This window comes from Xyrauchen texanus, chromosome 19 (genome assembly GCF_025860055.1).
Source record: "Xyrauchen texanus isolate HMW12.3.18 chromosome 19, RBS_HiC_50CHRs, whole genome shotgun sequence".
Classification (NCBI taxonomy): domain Eukaryota; kingdom Metazoa; phylum Chordata; class Actinopteri; order Cypriniformes; family Catostomidae; genus Xyrauchen; species Xyrauchen texanus.
Window position 1 is genome coordinate 7531625 of NC_068294.1, and position 25091 is coordinate 7556715.

Genomic DNA, 25091 nt, shown 5'->3' on the forward strand with positions numbered 1-25091 from the left:
GATCGAGGTTCCAAACGAGCTGAGCCGCTACCAGTTTCGTCCAATAGGAGATGAGAGTTCGATCCTTCAGAATGTCACACCTAGGTGTAAAGTGAGCCAGGCTTGATGGGATCTGCTGTCTGTTTTGGTCTCCCTTTGTTTGATTTTGGTGCTGTTTTTGTGTTATCAGGCTTTGGGTGTTCCTACAGGCCTCAGTCAGGCTTTATGACTGTGTGTAGGCCTGCCTTTGTTTCCTATCTGAGCACATGATATAAAAAGATATAAACAGGCAATTGCAAAACATAAAGTCACAATTTTGAGTTTATATCATAAAATTGCAACTTTATATCTTCATAAAGTCTGAAATACAACAATTAAAGTAGCTGTGAGAAATTGTCAAAATTGCATTAAATAAATTCGCAATTGCAAGAAATAAAGTGAAAACAAGATGAAAATTTGCAACCGTGGGGAAAGTCAAAATTGCGAGAAATAAAGTAAAAAATACATGAAATTGTTGCAATTGTGAGAAATTAAGTGAGAATTGCATGAAATAAAGGCATAATTGCATGAAATTAAGTTGCAATTGTGAGATATAAAGTCAGAATGACCAAGAATGGAAGGATCCAGCTTCCATTCTTATACATTATTTACTTATTTTGTTATTATTAATTTTTTCCCCCTGTTACTGATTTGGCCATTTTAAAGTAGCAGTATTTGTTATGCCAATAGAGCACATTGAAACACAGAGATAGTGAGAGAGAGAGAGAGAGAGAGAGAGAGAGAGAGAGAGAGAGAAGGAAAGAAAGAGAGTGAGGGAGGAGACCAGGAAGGAGAGTTGAAGTATTGAGTAGGGAAGTCTGAGAGAAGGAGGGGAGGGAGAAATGCTATGATGTCACAGCAGTCCACTCAAATACAAAAGCAGCCAAGAGAAAGGCACACATGCTCTCCGTTTTAACAACACAACTTTACAGAGCACTTCTCCAGCTCTGAATGTGAGTACTAGTTTACTCTTTACTTCATCTCTCATTCTCAATCCGAACAGACATACTTCATCTGCATTGGCCAGTCTCTTTGTTCTAGTTTTAAAAGCTTTTTTTCTTTCTCTCCATTTCTCTCGATCGCTCTAAAACAGTTTTCTGTCTCTCATCTCTCTTTACTGTAGAACAATATGCTTGTTTTGGCTGAGTTTCAGAATTCATGATCTTTATAACTGCGGTTTCACTCCTGCTTTGTTTCTTTGGTCACTCTTTTCCCAAATTCCAGTGCCTTTTGTTTGAGTCTTTGTGTGAATGTTTCAGTCTTGGCTGTGTCCATTGTTCATCCCTAACACATCTTAATTCTGGCAGGGTGACGATATTCAAAGTCTTCTAGTTTCAGTGACTAATTTTTATAACTAGTTTCTGTAGTTCATGCTCAAATAGTTGTTTTCCTTGAGTTATCCAGGGCTGTAACCACCCTAAACATTTAGGGGGACACCTACCCACCAATATTCAGATTATAGGTCGATCAATACAGGTTTTTCAATGACAAATCATTTAACTTTTACCTTTGGTCCATCTAGACTTATATTTGGAATATTACATTACATCCTTGAAGTAAACTAGTTCAAGTTCGTACTTGCATGGGGCGTTGTTTGAACCATATCACTTTAAGCACAGATATTTTTTTTAAAATAATTGTTTCTTGTTTGTTTTTAATGTCTTTGTTAATTGTTTGGTGAGTAAACATGTTTGAGTTGGTGAATGACTAGGTTTGAGAACAGAATGGCTCTTTGTTTGAGATATGGCAGTAGAAATACTGTAGTAGGATTAAATGGCATTGCCAAGAGAGAGAGAGAGATTTAAGGACTGAAAAGCTGCAATAATCTGCACAAACAGCAACAGAACAGAGAAGCCCATGGAGAGATGGCGTGATTGAATGATGAAGTAAATGAGTGAGGGGGAAAAAAAAGAGATGCTCATTTAGTTAAAGTCAACAGGGCATAGAGACAGGAAAATCACAAACAAAGGTCTACACACACAAAGCTCTGGTATTAAACAGACTGCTATTGTCAACACAGATAACTAATGAAGGACCAAGAATCATATGAACAGCAGGCCGGGTCACAAACCCCAGAAACAGCAAAGTTCACAGCTTTTCGTAGGCAATATTTTCTAAGCCTAAGAGCCTTTCTTTTCCTGAGAAAAAGACCTCACATGTAATCTCACATGTTTCTCCTTTAGAGTTTAAGTAGAGATACTGAAATGTCAGAAACTGTACTCAGATTTCTCTAGATACCAATATATATATATATATATATATATAAAGAAAATTGTTGACATACAGTAGGTGTATGTAGCTACAATGTTCATGTGGATAGCATAACTTAGATCACTTGGTCTTGGAACAATTTGGATTAATTGAGATTGTGAGTTTATATTAAAATCAAAGACTTTTGATTGCAGACTTAAAGCAGTTTGTGACATAGTTGGGATCTCTTTTGAACATCAAGGACACATGTGAAATTATTACAACCTGGTTTAGAGAAACACATTAATATATCAACACTGTAAAAAATGTCAGTAATTTTAACAGTAAAATACTGTAAAAATGCTACAGAAATAAAATGTTAATTGATTAACAAATATTAACTGTAAAATATACAGTAAAATGTGTTAAAATATTTTAAAAGACAATACAGTAGTTTTTACAATAAAATGATGTAAAAATTAAATTATTTAAATGTAAAAAGTAAGATTTTCCTGTATAATTAATGGTAAAAAGAACATGAGAGTACATGTACCTTTTTTTTTTACAGTAAATCATTGTTAAAATTACAGTAAAAAACAGTAATCAGGCATTCCCAGAATTCCCTGCGTGACCCATTACATTTCATTATATTTTATGGGAATAGTTATGTTTCATCATATTTTTAATATCAGTTACGTACACTGGGGTGTTCTGTATTATAGTTGATGTAATTTAGTTAATGTTTACTGCGTTATTTAAATCTCATATGTGTTACCATGATGCTGTTTAGTGTTTGTGTGAGTGATACTGAGCACAGTCTCTGAAGTTTATTATTCATTATTCCTAGAAGAGCCACTATTGATGAAATTCATGTCATCATGTGCCTTTCTGTAGTTACTACAGTGATTAACAAAATACCTTATAAAGTAAACAACAGATTTTTACAGTTTCAGAAGTCATGTTTATGAATTTTTGTTATTGTAAATTTAACAGATTTTTTTATTTTATTTTTTTACAGTGCCAGGTGTAAATTACAACCATTTTAAACTGTCAAATGTACAGGTTGTTATGCAAAGTGGTTTACATTTTAACTGTATTTTTTACATAATTATTCTGGCAACCACAGCTGCAGATTTTTTTACAGTGTACATTTTTGCATATTTTACATACAGTGGTCATTTCCAGGGGAAATTTGTGGCATCTAAACACTTTCACTTTAGCGCATGACTAAAAAGCAGATACATTTTAAGATAAGCATTACATAATGAACTACATTTGTAAGCTTGTTTGAGTGTGATCAAACTGTGTGGTAGCTGAACTGATACAGCTTAGCGAGTCGACGTGTAAGCCAAAAGTGTCATGGAAGCACCACAAAATGACATGGTTGCTTCAGCATTTGCGTCCTTCATCTCACAGTTGCTATTTATGACACTATTGGTTAGGTTTAGGTGTAAGGTTTAGGGAGGTAGATTTTGTTGATTTAAAACTTGATAGATCATTAATCCTAAAAACCTAATCTGTTTAAGTGAATACTTCCTCTGCTGTGCCTAGAATTAAGAAATTAGAGGGGGAAGCTTTTGTATTTTACTAGTGAAATCAAGATCAATCAGGCTAATACAACAATTTTAATGAGTCACCCATTAAGAGCAGCTGAACAAAAATGCAAAAGATGCTGTAATGGATCTTTCTTTTTTTTTTACCTCCTACCATCTCTCACTTTCTTTCAGACTGGAATCATATGGCCAGAGTGTGGAACGAGGAATAACATCTCCGCAGAAGAATCTAAAATGCCAATCTCTTGAAGATAGAGGGAGCTTTTGTTTGAGGAAAGGCCAGTAAGAACTCAACACAAAAAAGGTGGACTCTTTAGAGTGTTTTGTTTAACAGCACCCAAAGGTCTCGCACACTTGCGCACAAACAAATCATCAACATGCTGCAGCAAATACTGGCCGACATGTACATCGACCCAGATGTACTTGAGGCCCTGAACGAGGAACAGAAGAAAATCCTCTTCTTCAAAATGAGAGAGGAACAAGTCAGGCGATGGAAAGAGAGGGAAGAGAAGGAGGGAAAGGAAGGGATAGAAAGGCCCCGAAAAAAGAAAGGTATGAATTCACACCCTTTCTAAAAATATTACCACATCTGCCATTTTGTGGCCATCAGCAGAAGACAATCACTATTTACAGAACAGTCAAGTATGCTTTTGTGTTCTTATGATAGAATTGCGTGTTTCCGGACAAGGTGTTTTGTTTTTAATTCTGCACGCTTTTCGTTTGTGACATCATAATTTAAGTGCATTCATTCTGAAATGTATCGTGTTTATTATGTGAATAGAGCTCTTATTTCTGTGGACGCATTTCCTTGTGACCTCAGTCATTTGGGCTTTCAATTGTTAGTTTTTTTTACTTGTGTGTTCAGATTTGGTTAGGCTTTTGAGGCAGTGCTGAACTCGATATCTGTTAAAACAGCAGAAAATGATTATTGTAAAGTCGTGTTTTAGAACAGAACCAGTGGTTTTAACCACATATCTGAGAGGTTGAAATCTGCAGGAGTTGCCCGAAAGGTCATCTATTTAGAATAAAGACAAAATCTTTTAAGACAGACTCCCAAGTTTTTATATTTATTATCAGCAACAGTTACAATGTTTACACACATTGCTCAAGCTATCGCGAGTTAGAAAAGCGCATTACGGACAATTGGCTCCTGTCTGTTGTTGCTTGTATAGAACATTAGTATAGAACAAGAGTCACACCTGTTAATAAAATCTGGATTGTTAATCCCAAAATTTGAGTGGGAAATTCACCAAGAATGAAATTTGAATGCTGATACACTGTAAAAAGATGTAACATGCTAATTTTACTTGATTAACTCTTAACTCCTAACTTTTAGTTTTGTTGGTGTAACCTAAAGTAGCCAGGTAGATTTACTGATGTTAAATAATATTTTTGACTCATATTAAACGAGTTAATTTAGCTGTTACCACATGAAGTACAGTTTCATTGTAGCTTTGTTTATTTGCGCACGCAGTCTGCATTGTTAAGCACTAAATCACTAAAGGAGTTATGCTATATTATCAGTTGTATTTATTAATATAATACTAATTTACAGAAAGTAGGTGTGTTTGTGCTGAAAAGACTGTCGCTGACTAAATTTAAATATGAATGGTGCAATGGTTTCAGAACAGATAGTTAAATGGCAATGGTTAAACCGGACCAAGATTGATTAGAGAACAAGGCGCAGGTTATTGTGCTAAGTAGTGCAGCTCTTGATTTTGCGAGAGTGCGCGAGCATAGCCAATGATAGTTTGATAGAGAATGGTAGTTTGGTCAAATATCTGCTTCTCTTGTTATGCAAGTAAAGCAAACCATGTGAAAGCAGCAAGTTATGAAAAATGAAAAACTCCGATAAATCTTTTAACACAGGCAGACACAACCTCAGTGATGTAAGAGGAAATCAGTACATTTAAGCAAGATTATATAACATTCAAAATCAATGTGAGCACATACAGTAGTTATGAGGCCAAAGGAAATGATGTGACCTGAGAGAGGCACATAACATAACAACATGACTGCACAGACATCCTACAGCTGCACGGTCAAAACGGAGGCCAAATTCCAGCCACTCAACAGTTGCCTTGCACCATAAAACAATACAAGCTAAACAGTATTACAAAATCTTCTGATGCAAATCACTTTGGCTACTGTGGTAGATCACCACATGGCATCTGCATTGAATCTTGTTTGACTTGACACCATCACTTTCTACGATATCAAAACACTGGAGGGGCTCTACTGCCTTTTTAAGCTTTAATGCCTGAGGGCGGGCTTTACTGAGCACAAATTCAGGCATGGAATGTTTCTGGAATGTTCTAAATGTTCTAAAGCAAAACAGGTGCAAAAATAGTGCATCCTGAAAGAGAGTTAAAAAACAAAAAGTGGTTTCAAAGTAAAATTTAAATAAAATAAAAATTACAGCACGAGGAAAAGATTGAGAGGGAGTTTATATAACAAGTAGCACTTTACAATAAGGTTGCATATTTTAGCATTAGTTGATGCAATAGTTAACATGACTAATATTTTAACAGCATTTATTAATCTCGGTTAAAGGAATGTTTGGGATCAATACAAGCATTTGTGGAATAAAGTTGATTTTCACAAATAATTACAACTTGTCCCTTCTATACACACTTCATGCTTCACTCTGTGTATCACTCTGATTGTGTTCGTCCCATTCTAAACTAAAGTGTAAAAGTGAGCCATCTGTCGCTTTACATTTAATTTTGTGGCATTACATATTTTATCCAGCAGGTTGAGGCAAAAGACCATTTTTGAGTGTAACATGAGCCAGTTGGTGACGTGAAGTGAGTCCGCATCACATTTACATTTATGCATTTGGCAGACGCTTTTATCCAAGGCGACTTACAGTGCACTTATTACAGGGACAATCCCCCCAGAGAAATCTGGAGTTAAGTGCCTTGCTCAAGGGCCCAACAGTGGCATCTTGGTGGTGCTGGGGCTTGAACCCCCGACCTTCTGGTCAGTAACCCTGAGCCTCAACCACTGAGCCACCACTTGCATCACTCAAGTGTTTATATTCATCAGCACTCTGTGATTGCTCGTATTACTACTACACTACTAAATATATGAATCTTTAAATGGCTTTAAACAAACAACTTCAGCATTAAGGCTCATCACAGCTGAGAGACACAACATGCTGATTAATTACACAAACTCAAGACGCTTATCTCTTACCAGAAAGGACCAAATGGTGGAGGTTTCTATAGTGAATAACACTTGCGCACCAGCTACTGCAAAATAGGGAGTTGAAGCCACTTGAATGGCTACTTTTCCACTGGGAAAATAGAATGCATTTCACCAAACTGACATTATCTTCAGAAAGCTGACTAACAGACTACAGCATCTCTCTCTCTCTCTCTCTCTCTCTCTACACACACACACACACACACACACACACACACACACACACACACACACACACACACACACACACACATCCTTGTTTCTCCAATAACATGTTAGAAACAGCCCAAGCAGTAATACTAGTAGTTCTGAAGTGATGTCTTTGAGCGGCTTGGATGCATCATTTGGTTTGAACCAGCAACGGCAGATTGACTTTACACAGACAAGATTAATAAGCAATTTTATCACACTAAAATCATGTTAACATGCATTCGGTCTTGTGGCTACACTTTTAAAACAATGTGTATTTTAATGTTTATGGACTGGCCCCATTCACTTCCATTGCAAGTGCCTCACTGTAACCTCTATTTTTTTGTAATAAACAATGGGCTGGTCAAACAAATTTTTTGTGGTAATCAACATTTGAGCGCATACTCCAATTTGGTTTAACATAAAAATTTCACACAGGTCGTGCATGTCACTGGGCCTTTTGTGATATTGAAAAAGTGTTTAACTATTTCACAAACCGGCCCTAAAATAGGTGCGTCGTGTCAGTCATATAGTGTAATTCTCATTAATATACTGTAGTTTGCCCTATCAGATCTCTTTCTTTACTCACTGTTTTTTTTACACGTGGACATACAACCCACAGTGTTCACAGTTCATGTCAATGACGGCATTATGAAACAGAGCTGTCTCTTTCTCTCTTGGCTCAACACTAATCTATGGGGCCAGTTTCAGCTGATACTATGTGTCAGTTCTGCATCACAGTCAAGTGAAAATTAGAGTCAGGGGTAGTCTAAATAATGTTGAAGTTTCCATTGGCAGTGGTCAATTCCATACACAGACACACAAAACATAAGAACATCACTGGAACTACTGAACCCAATACTCTCTTGTTGTCCAGTGGAAAGAAAAATGACACATGAGATCTCTTTAATATCTGAATAATTGTGCCTAGACAGCAATGAGATTAAATGGAGAGCAAATGGAGACTTCACACTCATCGTCACCACAACCACACGTCACACCCCCAACCGCCCCTTGTTCAAACTAGACTTTGAGCAAGCACAATTACTTAACTTAAGATTTTTTCCACAATGAATATGAGCAACAGGATATGATGTCACACTCCATGGCTTAATAAATTATACCTAAAAATAATTTTTAAATGAATCATCTACTAGTTCCATAGCATACAGCTTTCCTTTCTAAAGGAGTTTGTATTCTTTTAAACTGTATATTGTATATACTGTATATACACTGTAAAACCTTCATTTGTTGAATATTTACATATAAAGAATTGTAACAGAGCTAAGCCACTGTTTATGCACCAAATCTTCATTTTATTTAAATTTTGTTGCACGATAAACCTGCATCTGGGATTTTACACATTTTGGACACTTATAGCCTCAATGTCAGTGCCAATCACAGTAAGGAAAGACTAAGAAAATGTTTTAACATTCAATAAATCCATTTTTTTTAACTAATCAGCAAATTAATCGGTAATCGGCCCTTTTCACCACCTTAGTAATTGGTATCAGCAATATTCACAACTGGTCGACTTCTAGTCAAAGCTGATACTCATGAAACCTGTCAAGAAAATGTCATTGTCCCATTAAATAAAAGGTTTTACAATTTTATGGAAATAAAATGAAGCCTGCATTTAGGACATTAAGATTTTTAGCATTGTGACATTAATTCAGGACACTTCAGCACATTCACCAGTTCTTATTAACACAACATGCCTGGACATTTACTGTAAAGGCAGATTTATACTTCTGCATCGAACCTATGGCGTAGGCTCTGCGTGGTGGCCAATGATTTGGTTTACATTTATAGCAATTACACAGACAAAATGCTTATTACACATTCATAAATAAACAAAAGCAATGTTCAAATGATTAAACATATTTATTAAATTATTGTAGCATTAAAAATGTGTTCAAAGTATGTGAGCATATTGCCATTTAGGTAGGCTACATATTAGTTATTATACATGTTACCTCTATGGCAGTAAGCAAAAAATAAATAAATAGAAAAATACTTTGCTTGCTCGTGAGTAGCTAATTAATAATAAATAAATATTTTGGCAAAATTCTGATGTTCCGTGCTGAAATAGAAATCATCAAATTAACGAATAACTATACTTCGCTTATTGAAAACTAAATGGATGTCGTTTTAAAGACTTTACAAAGCATTAAGGCAATATAACCAACTCTTATCATGTGCTTTATAATTTGCTGACAAAAAAAAAAGTTTAATTTCCATAACTTATGAAACACGATCATTTATTGTACAATATTGTTAAACATACGGTCAAATCATTGTGATGTTCGGAAAGTTTGAGAGCAGAATACAACACATATTATTTCACTCAAATATCAAATTAATATCAAGTAAAAGCCCTGAGAAAAAAAACTTTGAGTTTAAAACTGTAAATAAATATATTTTATAGCGTGCTTGTAACTTTATGAAACACAAACAGAACTTAAAAACAGCAGATGCTCCCAATTGCTTTAATGGTCCCAAGTCCAAGTGCAATATTATATAAAGCATAGATATTAAAATAATCTAGGTAAAAAAAAGCTGTTGTGGTCTGCGTTGACATAACGCATAGTTACGCGTAGCCAACGGCTAAGGTTCAACACAGAAGTATAAATCAGCCATAACAGTCATTTTTTTTTCACTATCACAGTAAAAAAAAATAAATAATAATAAATAAAAATAAAAAATGCTGTTGTACAATGACTATAAAAAAAAAAAAAAAAAAGAACAAGTCAAAATGAAAAGGCAGTACCAAGGGAGTACTACTATGATGTGAAAATACTTTACAATTTAAATAATATATCGGTTTTTTATGTTGTGGTAAAAAGAATGTCATAAAGGTCATCTTTTTTGCATTGCGGTAATGTCAATTTGGGGTAAAATGTGCACAACTGTTATGAAAATAATTCTGTAAAAAAACAGGCTTAGTTTGCAAAATGTAATTTTTTTATCTTTTCTTTTGAATTTTCTTGATGGTTTCCTGAATATCACCCTCAATCTATGTCAAGTTCGAGCAAACCGAAATTTCTGAAGATTGACAGTGTATTTGATAAAGGCTTGAAAAGCACCAAAAAAAATTTATTATAATTGATGCCATTAGGGGTGTGCCGGTTTCAGAATTGGTGATGACGGTTATGACTTGAGTCAAATGTGACGGTTCATAACATAACCGTCGGGGGCGAGTGCGAAGGAAAACTTAGTTTGAATAAATGAGCAGACACTGATTAGCTACTTGCTCTATGTTTATTTAAAATGAACAGTTGGACAATTAGCAGTGAACACACAGTAGCTAAACAAATACTTAACATAAAAATAACATTGCAATGAACGTGCTTTGTTTTAAATAAATCACACACAGTAAACAAATCCTTTAAAAAAATAGGCTAATTAAATTATATAAGAGCTGCATAAAAATTAATGACTAGGCCTAAATTACTAAATAAAGAATAAATGATAAAATCTACCTTTATCAAAGAAAAAAACAAAGAACGACTGTTGTAATAATAACTTAATTAAACTAACTAAATTCAGGAAACCAAAAAGTGCAATGACATTTTAAAGTCCTAATCTTTTTCGACTTCCAAGTTCCATGACAGAAACACCAACATGTTCACTAAGCCGCGGGGTGGTTAATCTTCAGATGGTTACGGAGATTGGTGGTGTTGGCATTTGTAACAAATACCGTCTTTCCGCATATTCTGCACACAGGCTCATCAAGATTTTCTGGTTTTCCGTTGCCATCTGGTTTAAACCCGAAATGTGCCCATATAGGCGATGTAACATTATTTTTCGCAACGAGATCCATCTGTTTTACCTTTCTTCACGAAGTTCTCACATGTAAAGTGACGGCTACTGCAGCAGGCAGCGCGTCCGCTCCCATGCACCACGCGATCACGCGCTGTGCGTATGCGCACCAAAAATAGCCTAATGAAAAATCATTCATCATATCATAGTCATAATAATTATAATGCCGATATTATTTCAGAATATAAATATTATAGGCACTTTATTAAGGATGTATATAACAAAACAGGCGGACAGTTTAGGCCTATTTAATTGCTCTAGAAAGTAATGTGCCGCGCCGCCTCAGTGGTCCGTTGGATTGCGCGTTTAAAAGTTAAAGTTAAACTGTTGTTTTTAATTAGTATTTAAACATTCTCTATGATTATTTTTATTTATTTTTTTGTAAAAAAATATTTTAATTACACGGTTTTGGCGGTTATGGAGTTCTAATGACGGTTTTCAACTATAACCGTCGGTCTCACGGTTATATAATAACCGTCACACCCCTAGATGCCATGCGTTCTCAGTGGGAGTAACTCTGATCTCTCCGGCCTGATGGTTTGACAAAAGCTCTGGACAGTTTGTTCTGAGCCACTGAAGTCTGCTTAATTGTTCTGAGAAACACACAACTCGCGAAAAGACATACATCATGCACTTACATCACTTTTCAAATACACACAAGCAGAATTGGTGTCTTGTAACTTGAGTGTCATATGAGGATGAACCCGTTGACCTAGGCATCAAGAAATAACCAAACACACACAGCAGTACGCACATATCAAACCACTAGCGTGACATGCACTACATGCACTAGTTTTATATTATGTAAAATCGCCTTCATAAACTACTCATACTGAACATTTCTGGGATTTTTAACAGAAACCATCTCCAGTTACCCTCCCGAGCGCTACATCTGTGCCAAGCCATCTGATCTGCCTCGCTCTAGATGTAGATTGGCTTGTTCTTTACGTAACACTTTCTACCAGAGAGGGGTTAGGTTTTCCCTTACGTGCATGCAAAATAATAACGTTCTTCCCCCTCGTTTGTTCCATTTCACACTTAGAAATTCTTTACATTTCAATCTCTGATTCCCACGGTGATATTCTGAGTATTATGAAATGCTTTTACATTATTGACCAGTAATGAACTACAGTGCTTCTGAAATTCACAAGGATCCTCCTCTTTGTGTGTCTCCTACATAAACACATCCTATGCCTTCAAAGGTTTTGTGTCATTTGAGAGGGTTAAATCACACTGAAATAATGATGAGGATGAATGAGTCAGTTTTATAACAGGATGTGTGAGTGTGTTGTTTTGTGTAAGGTGATAATGTGACCCTGACAAATGCTGGCATTGTCAACTAAACACACTGGATGACACTAAAACACTTATACAACATTTTACTGAGAAAAATAAAGACGCAGGATCAATTTCACTCAATGTCACAGCGCCATCTCTTGGTAGAATGAACATACTACAATGTGGTGTGGGAGGACACGGTAACGTTATGAATGCAGATCGTTTCACAACAGTTATATATTGCATCTAATTAACATTAAACAAAATATTATTAACCGACAAAAAACATCTAATCTATCTTCAATAAGCAAACAAAGGGGCAAAGCTTTCAAGAGTACCTTTTTGCTTATTTTATTGCTTTAAAAATATAGATTTTTTTTTTACATAATGCTTAGCCTACCTGTTGTTTTATTTTACCTCAGGTCCTTGTAAAAGTGTGAGCTGGTTGTTGGGACGAGATGGCGACGTGCACGTGTGTTTTATCGGAGAATCGGACGAGTTGAAATCTCCAAAACCCATCCTGTCTGAGATGAGAGACAAGATAGTGGCCAACACTAACAATATCAACAGGTAAAAAAACACATCTTACCTCAATGAAAATATTCTCAAATCTCAATAATAACAGTAAGTAAACTTGCAAAAATAATTTTGAAGTTTTAAGTTTTAGTATTTGGTTTGGAGAATCAGCACTGAAAGCTGCACCGTCAAGAAGTGCAACAGTTTCCCGCACTCTTTTTTCAGCTGTCTCGGATCCGGAAGTAATTTTCTATTCATTTTGTATTCATTTTTTTCGTATGAATTTTATAAAACTTTCCTAGAAGAGTTCTAAGTCGTAAACCAAACCTACCAGAAAAATCACAAGATTACAAACTTTGAAGGAAAAAGTATTTGAAAATCGGACAAAAAGATTTTTTTACTTAAAGGTGCACTCAGCCATTTTTCCTCATTAAAAAGGTTTAACACCTAAAGACACGAATTGTAATTTTGCAATAAATATAAGAAATCATGAGCACTCACATTAAAATTAAGTATCAGTAACCTTATAAAAGCGGTTTTATTCTACATGCAGAGGGTCCGAACATGGGGGCTGCCATGTTGGAATCACATGACCAGACGAATACTACTCACTCAAATATGCAATATGTAAAAATTTTCCTTTTTGCCAACGTGTGAATGGCTTTTAATGCAACTTAAAAAATGTGCCCTTCCCGGACTTCCTAGGTTGCCTATTAAAGCCTGTAGATTGATTTTCATGCGAAGGGAGCGGGTCGCTTTTGCTGGGAAAATCCAAAGGATGTGGCGTTTATGCACGCTCCCGAGAGCCTTGCCTCAGACATTAATAGCTTCTCTTTCCGCTATTCAACAGCGACAACCAACTGCAACACTAGGTAATGTTATCTTAGAGATTAAATCCAGCAAACATCTGGCTCCCAGCACAACACCGACTTCTACACAAACTCAGAGTAAGCAAAAAAAAAAAAAAAACATTTATCTACTGAATCTCGTCTGGCTAATTGGGAACGTGATCGTGGTTAAACATACAATAGTGCAACATAAAAGTGCAGTGAAACACTATACCAATCTGGTATAGTTCGGTAGTATGTAGCTATGTGTATCAGTATGCTATGTTAGCTGATAATTAGTTTTAGTTTCATCTCAAAGTTTGTAGTAAAACAATCATAACTGTAATTGTAATTATGCTACCTCATCTGTCAGTATGATGCCAGTGAATCACGTTCAGTCTCTTTGTACGTTACATCATTGTTTTGTCTGATGCTCGCTCGTGTCCCTATGGAGTGTGTGCACGAGCAACAGGTAGCTGGCTGCAGTTCACTTAACGGCCACAGGTGTCATTAAAAACAAGGGTTTCTGAATCTTATATACTGCGCCTTTAATCTCAGTAACTGTCCTGTTATTTGACACTTTCACTCATTGATTAAAGTTATCATGGCTGACTGTGAATATTACATTTCTACAACAGCATCTGAAACTGAAAACTATTGATTTTAAATGATGCTGCATCCAAACCACTAGGTGTCACTGTAAGTCCAAGATGACACAATGACACAAGTTACTGAGTGCACCTTTAACATCTTTCATAAGGGGATGAACTGCAATCCTATGAAGCACTGTAAATGACGCAATCAAATAAAAAATTATGGGGGGGGATAAAACTATTGGTTTGAAGTTGTTGATTATAAGTATAGAAACAATACATGTACATTTTATTGCAAAATATTCAGATTTTTACTAATATATATGTAGTTTGAGAGTGTAGGGAGACTGACTTGATTGTGTCATTAACAGTGCATTTGATGACTTGCGACTCAATTTGCGATAATTAAAGAAGACTTGCGCCTCGATTATGACTTGACAACAATAAATTAAGACTTGACTCGAACCCTCTGACTTGGAAAAACTTGATACCTTCTAAAGCCAAAGATCAGAGTTGTACATTTTAAAATGTGCAGCAAATCAACAATTAATTTCCCCAATAAACAATTCTTTTGATTTTCAAATCTACATTTCCACACTCCACATTCAACCAATCAGAGAACCAACCAATCAACTTCCACGAGAGTAGTACCAAGTTTAAAGATCGCACATTCAAGGATGACACAGCCAAAATTATACCAAAGGTTATTTCATTTGGATATAAAGCATACAATATCAAAGGCAACAAAAGGATTACAACACGTAGAACTTGTGGTTTAAAAATGACAAATGCATCAACAATGTCCAATTTTGTGAGGCATCTTAAAACCTACAGACAGAGGTAAGTTGAGATTGTAAACTGTTACACGTCAGTTGTGGTTCAGTAGCATTTAACATCATGTTAGCTGGGTTAGCTAGCTAGCTTCTTAGTTCCAGAGTGCACTGCAACTACGGTTTTTGTGTGAATTATTTTGCATGCCTCATTGCTGAAACCAGAAATAATATACACTGTGGATGAACGGTTGCCAGGACGCGATTTCTCCCGTGTTTAAGATGGTCAGATGGTGTCATGGCGAAATCGTTCCAGATAGCTAATTTAACTTTGAGGAAATTTTGCCTATTGTGCGTAAGGTACCATCTGAAAAGTCCACACATTTTGCTATATATACTTGTGACTTGCAAAGCAATGACCTCTGTAATTTAGTGTAAAAAATGTATTCGATTTTTACTTCCGGAACCAGCTCTAATGCAGTGTAATCGCTATGATGATATCGATTATTTGCAATTCAGTATCGCAATGATGTCATGGTTGGCGGATGTGTTTTGAATGGGAAACATTTAAAAAATGTGTATCAATGAGAGATTTTCAAACTTTAATCTTAAAATTATTTTAAAATAAAACTGAGTTAATAAAAGTTTATAAAAACCCTGAATAGATGTCACATTTAAAACTGAAAAAATTATAAAAAGAGGAGGAATCCCAAATCTAGTGCTGCATTGCGAACACTGTAAATATGCACTTCTTCAATAAAATGAGCAGTGTTGGGTAAATTACTGAAAATAGTAATTAATTATTTAAAATTGTAATCAGATTAATCCATTCCATACTTTTAAATGACTTTCTAAATCCATTGCAGAAAAGTTTTTTTTTTGTTTTTCCTGTTTTATGTTTTTCACATTCAAAATAATGTTTATATTTCCTCGTTCATTGTTGCTGTCTCTTCAGCTGTCATACAAAAAACAGTCGTACATATGAATAATATAATTGTTTTAAATGTATTCTACATACAAAATATTATTTAAAAAATGTGTAACCCAAGAAATGTACTTAAATGTAATTAACTTAATTGCAAATCAGTAACTGTAATCTGATTACATTAATTTAAATTGTAATGTGTGACACTAGGCTACTTTTGGACTAAAAAGGTAATTAGATTACATTAACCATTTTTTTTTTGTAATCAAATTACACTCAACACTAAATATCAGCATGTAAAATACACTTTACCTCAAATATCATAAAAATCATTAGACAGAATACAATTCAGTAATCTCACAAATCCAGAGTTAATGTGTTTATTTTTCCTTCTTAATAGAGCAAAACCAGAACATGTTAAGAGCAACCTGACCAAACCCAACAGAGTACAAACAACCAGCACTGAACCAGGGATCCAGCTACTGCTCAAGGTGTGTGTGAGTGTGTGTGTGTGTGTGTGTGTGTGTGTGTGTGTGTGTGTGTGTGATGTGTGAGCGTGTATTTATCACTTCGTGGGGACCAAATGTCCCCATAAGGATAGTAAAACCCGAAATTTTAGACCTTGTGGGGACATTTTGTCGGTCCCCATGAGGAAAACAGCTTATAAATCATACTAAATGATGTTTTTTGAAAATGTAAAAATGCAGAATGTTTTCTGTGAGGGTTAGGTTTAGGGGTTGGGTTAGGTTTAGGGGATAGAATATAAAGTTTGTATAGTATAAAAACCATTATGTCTATGGAAAGTCCCCATAAAACATGGAAACACAACATGTGTGTGTGTGTGTGTGTGTGTGTGTGTGTGTGTGTGTGTGTGTGTGTGTGTGTGTGTGTGTGTGTGTGTGTGTGTGTGCTACATTGTGGGGACCAAATGTCCACACAAGGATAGTAAAACCTGAGATCACTTACATTGTGTGTTACATTTACATCCATGATGGAAATAGCTTATTAAACATACTAAACAATGTTTTTTTTTTTTAAATGTAAAAATGCAAAAAGGTTTCTGTGAGGGGTTAGGGGATATACATTATTGTTAGATCTGTTTAAAATCCATAAAATGCATGGAAGTCTATGAAGAGTCCCCACAATTATAAAAAAAACAATTTTGAGAGTGCGTATTTAACATCAATAACAGTAGCTATAATAATAATATGAATGGGTTTGTGTAGTTGGACTGGCCTGTCTTCCCTGAGCAGATGGTTTAGAGCCTGGGTAGAGAATTAAACGGTATCAGATGGCATCAGTGCTATGGTGCCAGAGGAAATACACTCACACGCAAACGAATGCTCGATTACACTCTTTTCTCTTGTGCTCTTGAGTCTCCAAGATCAGAATTTGTTAATGTGTACAAATTAGTTTTTTCCAATCTGCCACAGAAACAAGAGGAGCTCAGTGATTCCAGTACCGTCTCAGATGAGTCCAAGCAGGACAGCGGTTCTGATCAGTCTGCTGACGACACCAGGGGCCAAACAGATGATTCTGACTCAGGTAGCGCCGAGGAGGACACGGGCCTGTACAGATCACATCAGAGCATAAGAGATACATCAATAGCAGACAGACGGAAAGAGCTGACAATACACAGAGCAATGAAAGAGCAGCTGTCAATCAATGACAAGACACGCCCACTGGACATACCAGACAAAGGTAAGAGTGTAGATATGAAATCTGAAGATTTAGAATCAGGGATATTCTTTCAATAAAACAATATAGTACTGAATTACCAAAGAAAAGGCAAAACTGAGTTGTGAAAAAACATAACAGATTTATCAAATATAATAATAATATAAACTTTGTTTATAGAGCACTTTATATACTAAGTACTTTTTAAATATAAATTAATTAAATGTATTCAAAAAAATAGTAGTGTCAACAGAAACATTGTGTATAAAAACTCCGAATTTAGAGTGATTTCTAAGGACGTTCATGTTTTTGGAAACGTAAATAGACAGCAAGCGCCATCTGCTGGACTTCTAGTGTAATTAGCACTAAAAACTGAGCAAATAAGGGCTGCGCGCCTCCTACAGGACACAACTAATACTGCACCACTGATTCCTTTGTTTACCATCCGCGAAGAACTCAAAGGTTCTTTTTCACACTCCGGGTTTTTGGAACGCGGAAGCAGGGCCGGTTCTAGACATTTGGAGGCCCTAGGCAAAATGTATGTTGGAGGCCCCCCGCCATGCCCTCCTCCCCTCCACCTTTCAGAATTCACGAGTTCACACTTACATCAAATTAAATAGAGTAAAGATTATGCGTATTTGGCATGCTGTCCAGGGGAGGGCTCCAGGCTCTGAATTTTGGCCAGATTTACACAGTATTACGTTGGATTGCATTGTATTTTGGATTGTGTTGTTTACATCCAATAAGAGATTATTAAAAATCAAAATGAGGAGATGGGGGTGGTAGAGGGATGCTGATAAACTGTCAATGAACAGAGGTAAGTCTGCAGTATATATACCTCTTATCTCGTTTATTATCTGAATGTGCTCCTCCCGAACTTTGTTAATAAAACATCATTTAATAAAAAAGACTTGAAAACAAATATGATTCCTAACCATTTTATTTATACAAAACCTGTTATCAGTATTTTTATATTTTTACTTAAATGTGCATATTAATGTAACTTTAATTAAGGTAAACAAAAAAAATCATCTGAAAAGTCATCTTTTTTTTTAGCAGTCAGGAATTTGTTCAGTAATTTATTTATGGTAACACACTAACCCACTATTTGGGATAATGAACAGTTTTGTTTTTGATAGACTAAATATAGTCATATTAGGTATGTATTGTAGAGAAATACCTTATGATACACAAATCAGCTGCTAGTGGAAGTGAAAAGACAAGTTAATTTCGTCAACTGTAATTGTGTGCTTATTCATATACTTAAGATTGCATACTTATTTTCAATAAATATTGCAACAGTATTTATGATTGGAAAACGAAAAAAATGAAGTCTATTATGGTCTATAGTCTATTATGATAGACTAGAGCAGTAAATGTAGGCTAAACATCTGCGTTTTAGAAGATATACAGACTGTTTTAAAACATAATAAATGCTTTAGTATAGTGCGTTTGCTCTTTGACTGACAAACTTGACTTTTTCTGTAGTGTTTTGCGAGTCAGCTCCTGACTAGGGCTGGAAATCGATTGTAGCTACATACGCTCGGATTCAAAGTGTCAGAAGCGAATTCAGTCCATCAACGGTGCTCGCGCTCTTTTGAACTGGAAATAACCGTCACATGATCTATCTCAAAATGACGCTGATCGTTAGAATCAGTTTATTTTTTACAATACATTACAATCACTCAAAAATAGATGATACCTGAATCACGAGCTGCACTTTCTTTGCGTGCCTGCTTAGCCTTACGCTTAGCAGCCCCTGAAGGATGAGTTCGTTTCAGCGCCATCAGATAAATTTGCAGAAAAGTTGGATTTTATTCATCTACAATCTCTTCATTCATAAATTCAGAGGTTGGGAGTGACTCGCATGCAAACGGTGATATTAATTGGTTTAACTACAGGTGAATGACAATTGTTATATCCAATGGACAAACAGCATATTTTGCTGCTCTTGATTGGTGGATAAGCATGTGTATGTTTTGGAGGCCCTGCCTCCAAGACCGAGGCCCTAGGCAACTGCCTAGTTCGCCTATAGGTAGCGCCGGCCCTGCGCGGAAGTAAACGATTGCAGGGTAAACTTCGACAGCGGTGAATGGGAGTACACGTCTTATTTGCACATACCCATTTGCTCCAAGTGCAAAAGAAAAAAAATCCCCTATTACGTTTGAATTACTTTCCAGAAGAGGAAATAAATAGAGAGCGGTGGATTAAGACAGTCAGATGAGTGTAAGAGAGAGGGCCATCGTGCATGTGTGCGCTGGAGCGGGAATTTGCGCTCAAAGCTGATCCCACGTATCCATGGCGACAGCATAAGGCAGTCAGGGGGTCACGGCCAGCGAAACATCAACAGGAACTGCGGCTCAACTACTGAGGCAGAAAGAGAGAGACACCCCGTCAACACTGAGAGGGGACAACGTGACAAAACTAGATTTCCCCCATTACAATCAACGAAGATGTTGAGTTTCCTTAATTCTAACAGAGCTGTTCAGCTTGCAGTCCACAAACCCGGAAGATAATTTGTCATGGGTTCCCTCTGGATTTTACTTTGAGTTTTTATAATGTTTTTTTTTTTTTTTTAGAAGACGAGCACAAGTGTAAACTATGAAGTTCAAGCCTTATTTTCACTTTAAAAGAGATGTAGTTTGTATTTTAATTCATGATTACCATGAAAGTGAAACAATCTTAAATATTTGAGTTGTTAAAATAAGGTTTAAAATACACTCTTATAGATTTTTATTTCTTTATGCCATTTATCTGTTATAATAATACTGTACATTTGAATTTCTTCAAAGAAAATGAATGATAGTGTCATTTATACGGGATGGTGCTGATTAATAACAGATGTTCGCTAAGTCGCTGGTGAGTCATAAGTGTCCTAATGTTCAGTGGATGAACACCCTTGCCAGTGCCCGATTTCGTGTTCACGATTTACTGATTCACGACATAGGGAGCTGATTGAGATAGGGTATGTCTGAGGTAAACATTACGATACGTGGACGTTTTGTTCTACAACATAAATCACACACAGTCAAACCTCAAACGGGAATCTTTAAGCCGTTTAAAAATAGATAATAATAATAAAAACGCACGATAGCTTCAAAATTCCGGTTTGAGGTATGACGGTGTAATTTATGTTGTATAACAAAACGAAAACGTATCGTCAAGTAATGTTTACCACAGACCTTATTTTTCCTATATGTTCAAAAACCCCATTATAAAAACTCGTAGGAAAATTCCGAGGGAACCCATGGCGAATTTGATTTCCAGGTTCGCCTACAAATTGACGTCACATTTGTCGCGTCGACGCTTGCCTCTGTTCTAACTAATTCGATTCGAGTAAAAAGACCTTTAGTTAAATTTACTTGTAGAGACTTAAAACATTTTGCTCTAGAACATAAATTTCACAGTCATAATACAAACATTAATTGTGAAGAGTGTGTGTGTGTGCATGTTGCTATCACAATGTCAATTAAGGACTACAACTACCAAGGGCATGTGAGCTTCATGCTTTACGAAATGGACAACTGTTGTAGTCCTTATTTAGCAATGGGTTAGCAACATGCATTTTTAAAGGACACAACAGTTTTAAAATTCACAATTGAGGTATGACTGTGTACAATTTATGTTCTTGAACAAAATATGAAAGTCTCTTCAAGTAATTTTCACCACAGATTTTTCAAAATACCTATTCTAAAAACCCATAGGAAATTCTTGAGGGACTCCATGCTGAATTACTCTTCCTGGTTTGCCAACAAATTTACATGGCTAAACAGTGTCCACCCACTCCATAGGGATTTCATATAATCTTTCATAAGAGTTCTAAGCCATGAAATAAACAACCAGCTTTGAGGTGAATCACAGAATTACAAACTTTGATTTGCAGCAAAAAAGTATTTTAAAATCGGACAAAAGGATAAAGGTACAAGACTGTGTTCTTAACGTCTCTAATGAGGGAATTAATTAGAATCCCATAAAGCATTGTTAATGACACAGTTAAATTAAAAATAATTAATTTAAAGTTGATCATAAATATAGAATGAATGCGTTTTAAGACTCAATTGACGGTCACTCTTGAGCTTTGTTTGCTGTGATTCTCTAGTAGTGTAGCTTTTCACCTGGTTAAACACCTTTTTTTTAAGTTGAAATAACTCAGACTGATGGCTTCAACAGAAGCATATACAGTATCATCGATTAACAACCTCAGAGTTCATAGTAGGTCTGTCTTTTAAAGTTTCATATGTTATCATAAAAAATCAATTCATCTATGGAGAAAATGAATGGAATTTTTACTTCCAGAACCAAACTTTTGCGCTCTGTATTCAATTGTCATCATAAGGCGGATCATGTGATTTGCATAAAGTTAAACTCTGCTCAACTGTCGCTCATGTTGCCATAAATCACCAATTGAAGACCAGAGGGTCAGTGTGGAAGGGGAAAAAAAGTAGAAGGCAGAGAGTCGGTCTCACAGGAAAAGAGTGTCAGGGGTTTTTACCCCTCAGGAAGAGTCTAAAAATACAGTTCTTCCCTGGTCTTTCCACTTTCCACTTTCCACAGCATCTGTCTCTGAAGTCAACCACTGTCCCCTTAACTGTCCACCCATAATTCTCTCTTCTCTACCCCCTTCACCTATTCTCTGGCCACCTGTCTCACCCCGTTTAACACATTCAAATTAAGTCATCGCTCACATAGTCTTTACCCTCTACCTCACTATCATGTTATTTGTACTCTCTCCTTCCTTTACTTTCTTCCTCTCACTTTTTCTCTTCTGCTGGCTGTCGCTCTCCTTGTCTCTCCCTGCTGTGACCTCTAGACCTGCCTTGAGTGCGTGTAAGGCAGGATGGAGAGAGAGAGATGGGGTGGGGGGGTCTAACAGGCAGGGGCAAAAATTTCATCAAAATGTTGGGGGAGGGGGGCAATAAATATAACAATTCTCAAGAGCAATTTTTGAAGGGGACACCAAGGTTTTTTTTTTTGTTGTTGCCCAATTTGCATTTGTATTATTTTATTTCTTAAAGAATTATTTTAAGAATATATCATTATATTATTTACAATACACATATTTGAATGATAATTTAGGGGGGGACAATCCTCAGATGGGGGGTCTTGACCCCCCCGCGATTTCCGCCTATGCTAACAGGTTTTTAAAGTCAGCAGTCATTTACAGACAGTCAAAGTTTTATAATCATGAAATTGTGCTTGATTATTTACTTAGGTCTGACATATCATGATGTCTTAATGGCTTAGTTCCAAAAACTTTTGAGCTGTTTATTTAAGCAGTATTTGAAAGCATCATATGCATGCTCCAGACACAATGGCAGTTCCAAAAGTTAGGTAACAAAGTAATGTTGCCTTCTAAGATACATTCTTTTGGCCAAATTCTATGGAAGCATCACATCCTTTTTTTGGCCATGCCCCAAAATCTCGAATCTGCTGCTCATGCAAGAATGTCTTTGTTTACAAAAATGCCGGATAGTGAGCACACCCAACACCAAATAACGAGAAGGCAGAAAATGTGTTGCTGGGATAAATCCCAGAATGTGTCTGTGTGAACAAAAGCAGAGCCGATGCTGTGAAGGATGTGTGACGTGATAACGTAGTTATTGTGCTGCAATTTAACCGGTAGAGCTATAGCGAAGAAGAATGAGAAATATTACAATGCCAGAACTGTTGTCGGAACAACTTTTCTGTGATTTTTTTTCCAGAATCTCTGTGTGAAAGGGGCATTTGAAAACCACTGCCACATTACGAAAACTCAGTGAGAAAAATCCATGATGCAAGAGAAATGTGTATATTATAAATATTCTTAGAAATCGTTAAATACTGAATTGTGTTGAAGTATAATTCAATCTAATTATGGTGGTCAAAAAAATCACTGCTTTATCCAATATTTTAATGTACTGTGTATTTGTATGCTTATCAGAGTAGCACACTATTAGCTTAGCTACATGCTAATTTCAAACTCTTTTGAAATCAATCATGAGTTGAGTCGCTATTGTTTGAAAAATAATGTATGAAAAAGATGCTACTTATGAAGAACATTCCAAATCATTAATTTCTGAAAGACTAATGATACCATCTCTCTCTCTCTCTTTCTCTCTCTCTTTCACTCTCTAAAGGAGAGGAGAAAGACAAGGATAACAATCTGACGTATGGAAGTCGCGTGGCTCTGCTCAGGAAGACCTTCAACACTACAAATGCCAAAGGATCTTCTCCATGTGTCAAACCACCAATCCCCAGCAAGCCTGCTCACCTACTGACCTCCCCCTCAGTCAGATAAACACACACACAGTCTACTAATCCATACACATCAAATAAAGACTCCTAATCATCCATGTATACACCCCCCATATGAACACATCCAGTTATGGACCCAGATGGAGTTGAGCGCTGTATGGAAATCAAACACCCTTTATGACTCATCTCAGACCAGCAGTAGTGAATTTTCACACCGTTTACAGAGGAGCGTGGTCTAAGAAAGAACTAAGATTTGTTCTGTTGCCTTTACATGATATTGTTTATACTTTCCTTAAGGGGAGAAAGACCAAAGGTATTGTCTTCTTTTTTAGAGTTATTGGCTCATCTTTTTCTTTTTTATATATATATAACGGTGTCATTGTGCATATTGTACAGTATAGAATAAAGTGTTTTTTACTGAACTTTGTTACTGGATAGTGGGATGTTAATTAAATCACATACAGTATACTGATGACAGGGTCCTTTGTTGAGGGGGCCTTTCAATGTCCTCCAGTGACTTGGGGGAAAATTTATTTGTAATGTATTTATTTGATAATAAATATTATTTTAAGGTAATAGTTAAAAGAGATATTAGTACATGGCCTTGTTTATTCAAGTGATGGCCTTGCTGACTATCAAAGATATCGCACAACTTGGCTTGTATGAAAAGGTACAACTTATATTCCAATAAAGACCAACCAATTAACAAACAGAATTTCAAATCGATACAATACAGGCATCAAATTAAACTAGCCTCCAATCCAACACTTTTTTTTACAACAATTTTAAGAGAAAAAAATAGTGGACAAATTACTCATTCCATATTTATTTATACAACACAAATGTATGTCAATATCCTGTAATACGCTTCTCTCATCTCATTCCAAACCCTAATATTTCTCTTTCTTCTACAGGTTATTTTCCTATGAAATTCATGATTAGGTTTAGGTGTGTTCAGTGTTAAACTTCATAAGTTAGTTGTACATTTTTGTATGAGCCGTCTTGTATAATTATGATTTCGCCTAACAAACCTAACCCTATTGCTACGACTTGTATTAAGGCAGGTACTAAGAAATATCTTGATACATCCCTTTCTAATTTAAGATAAGTTTATCCTATAGGGGCCTGGGAAGCACCTCTGGAGTCGCGAGTTCGAATCCAGAGCGTGCTGAGTGACTCCAGCCAGGTCTCCTAAGCAACCAAATTGGCCTGGATGCTAGGGAGGGAAGAGTCACATGGGGTAACCTCATCGTGGTCACTATAATGTGGTTCTCGCTCTCGGATGGGCACGT

The 25091-nt window shown here is 36.1% G+C and overlaps 1 protein-coding gene across 1 annotated transcript; it reads left to right on the plus strand.

Annotated features, from left to right (window-relative positions):
• Window positions 1-855: 855 nt before the first annotated feature.
• Window positions 856-23905, plus strand: zgc:92242 (uncharacterized protein LOC436899 homolog). Its single transcript, XM_052149268.1, has 6 exons — window positions 856-971; window positions 3936-4313; window positions 12680-12827; window positions 16289-16379; window positions 17322-17589; window positions 23682-23905. The coding sequence occupies exons 2-6, from the start codon at window positions 4139-4141 to the stop codon at window positions 23840-23842; spliced, it is 843 nt and encodes a 280-aa protein (XP_052005228.1). The 5' UTR covers window positions 856-971; window positions 3936-4138; the 3' UTR covers window positions 23843-23905.
• The last annotated feature ends 1186 nt before the right edge of the window (window positions 23906-25091 follow it).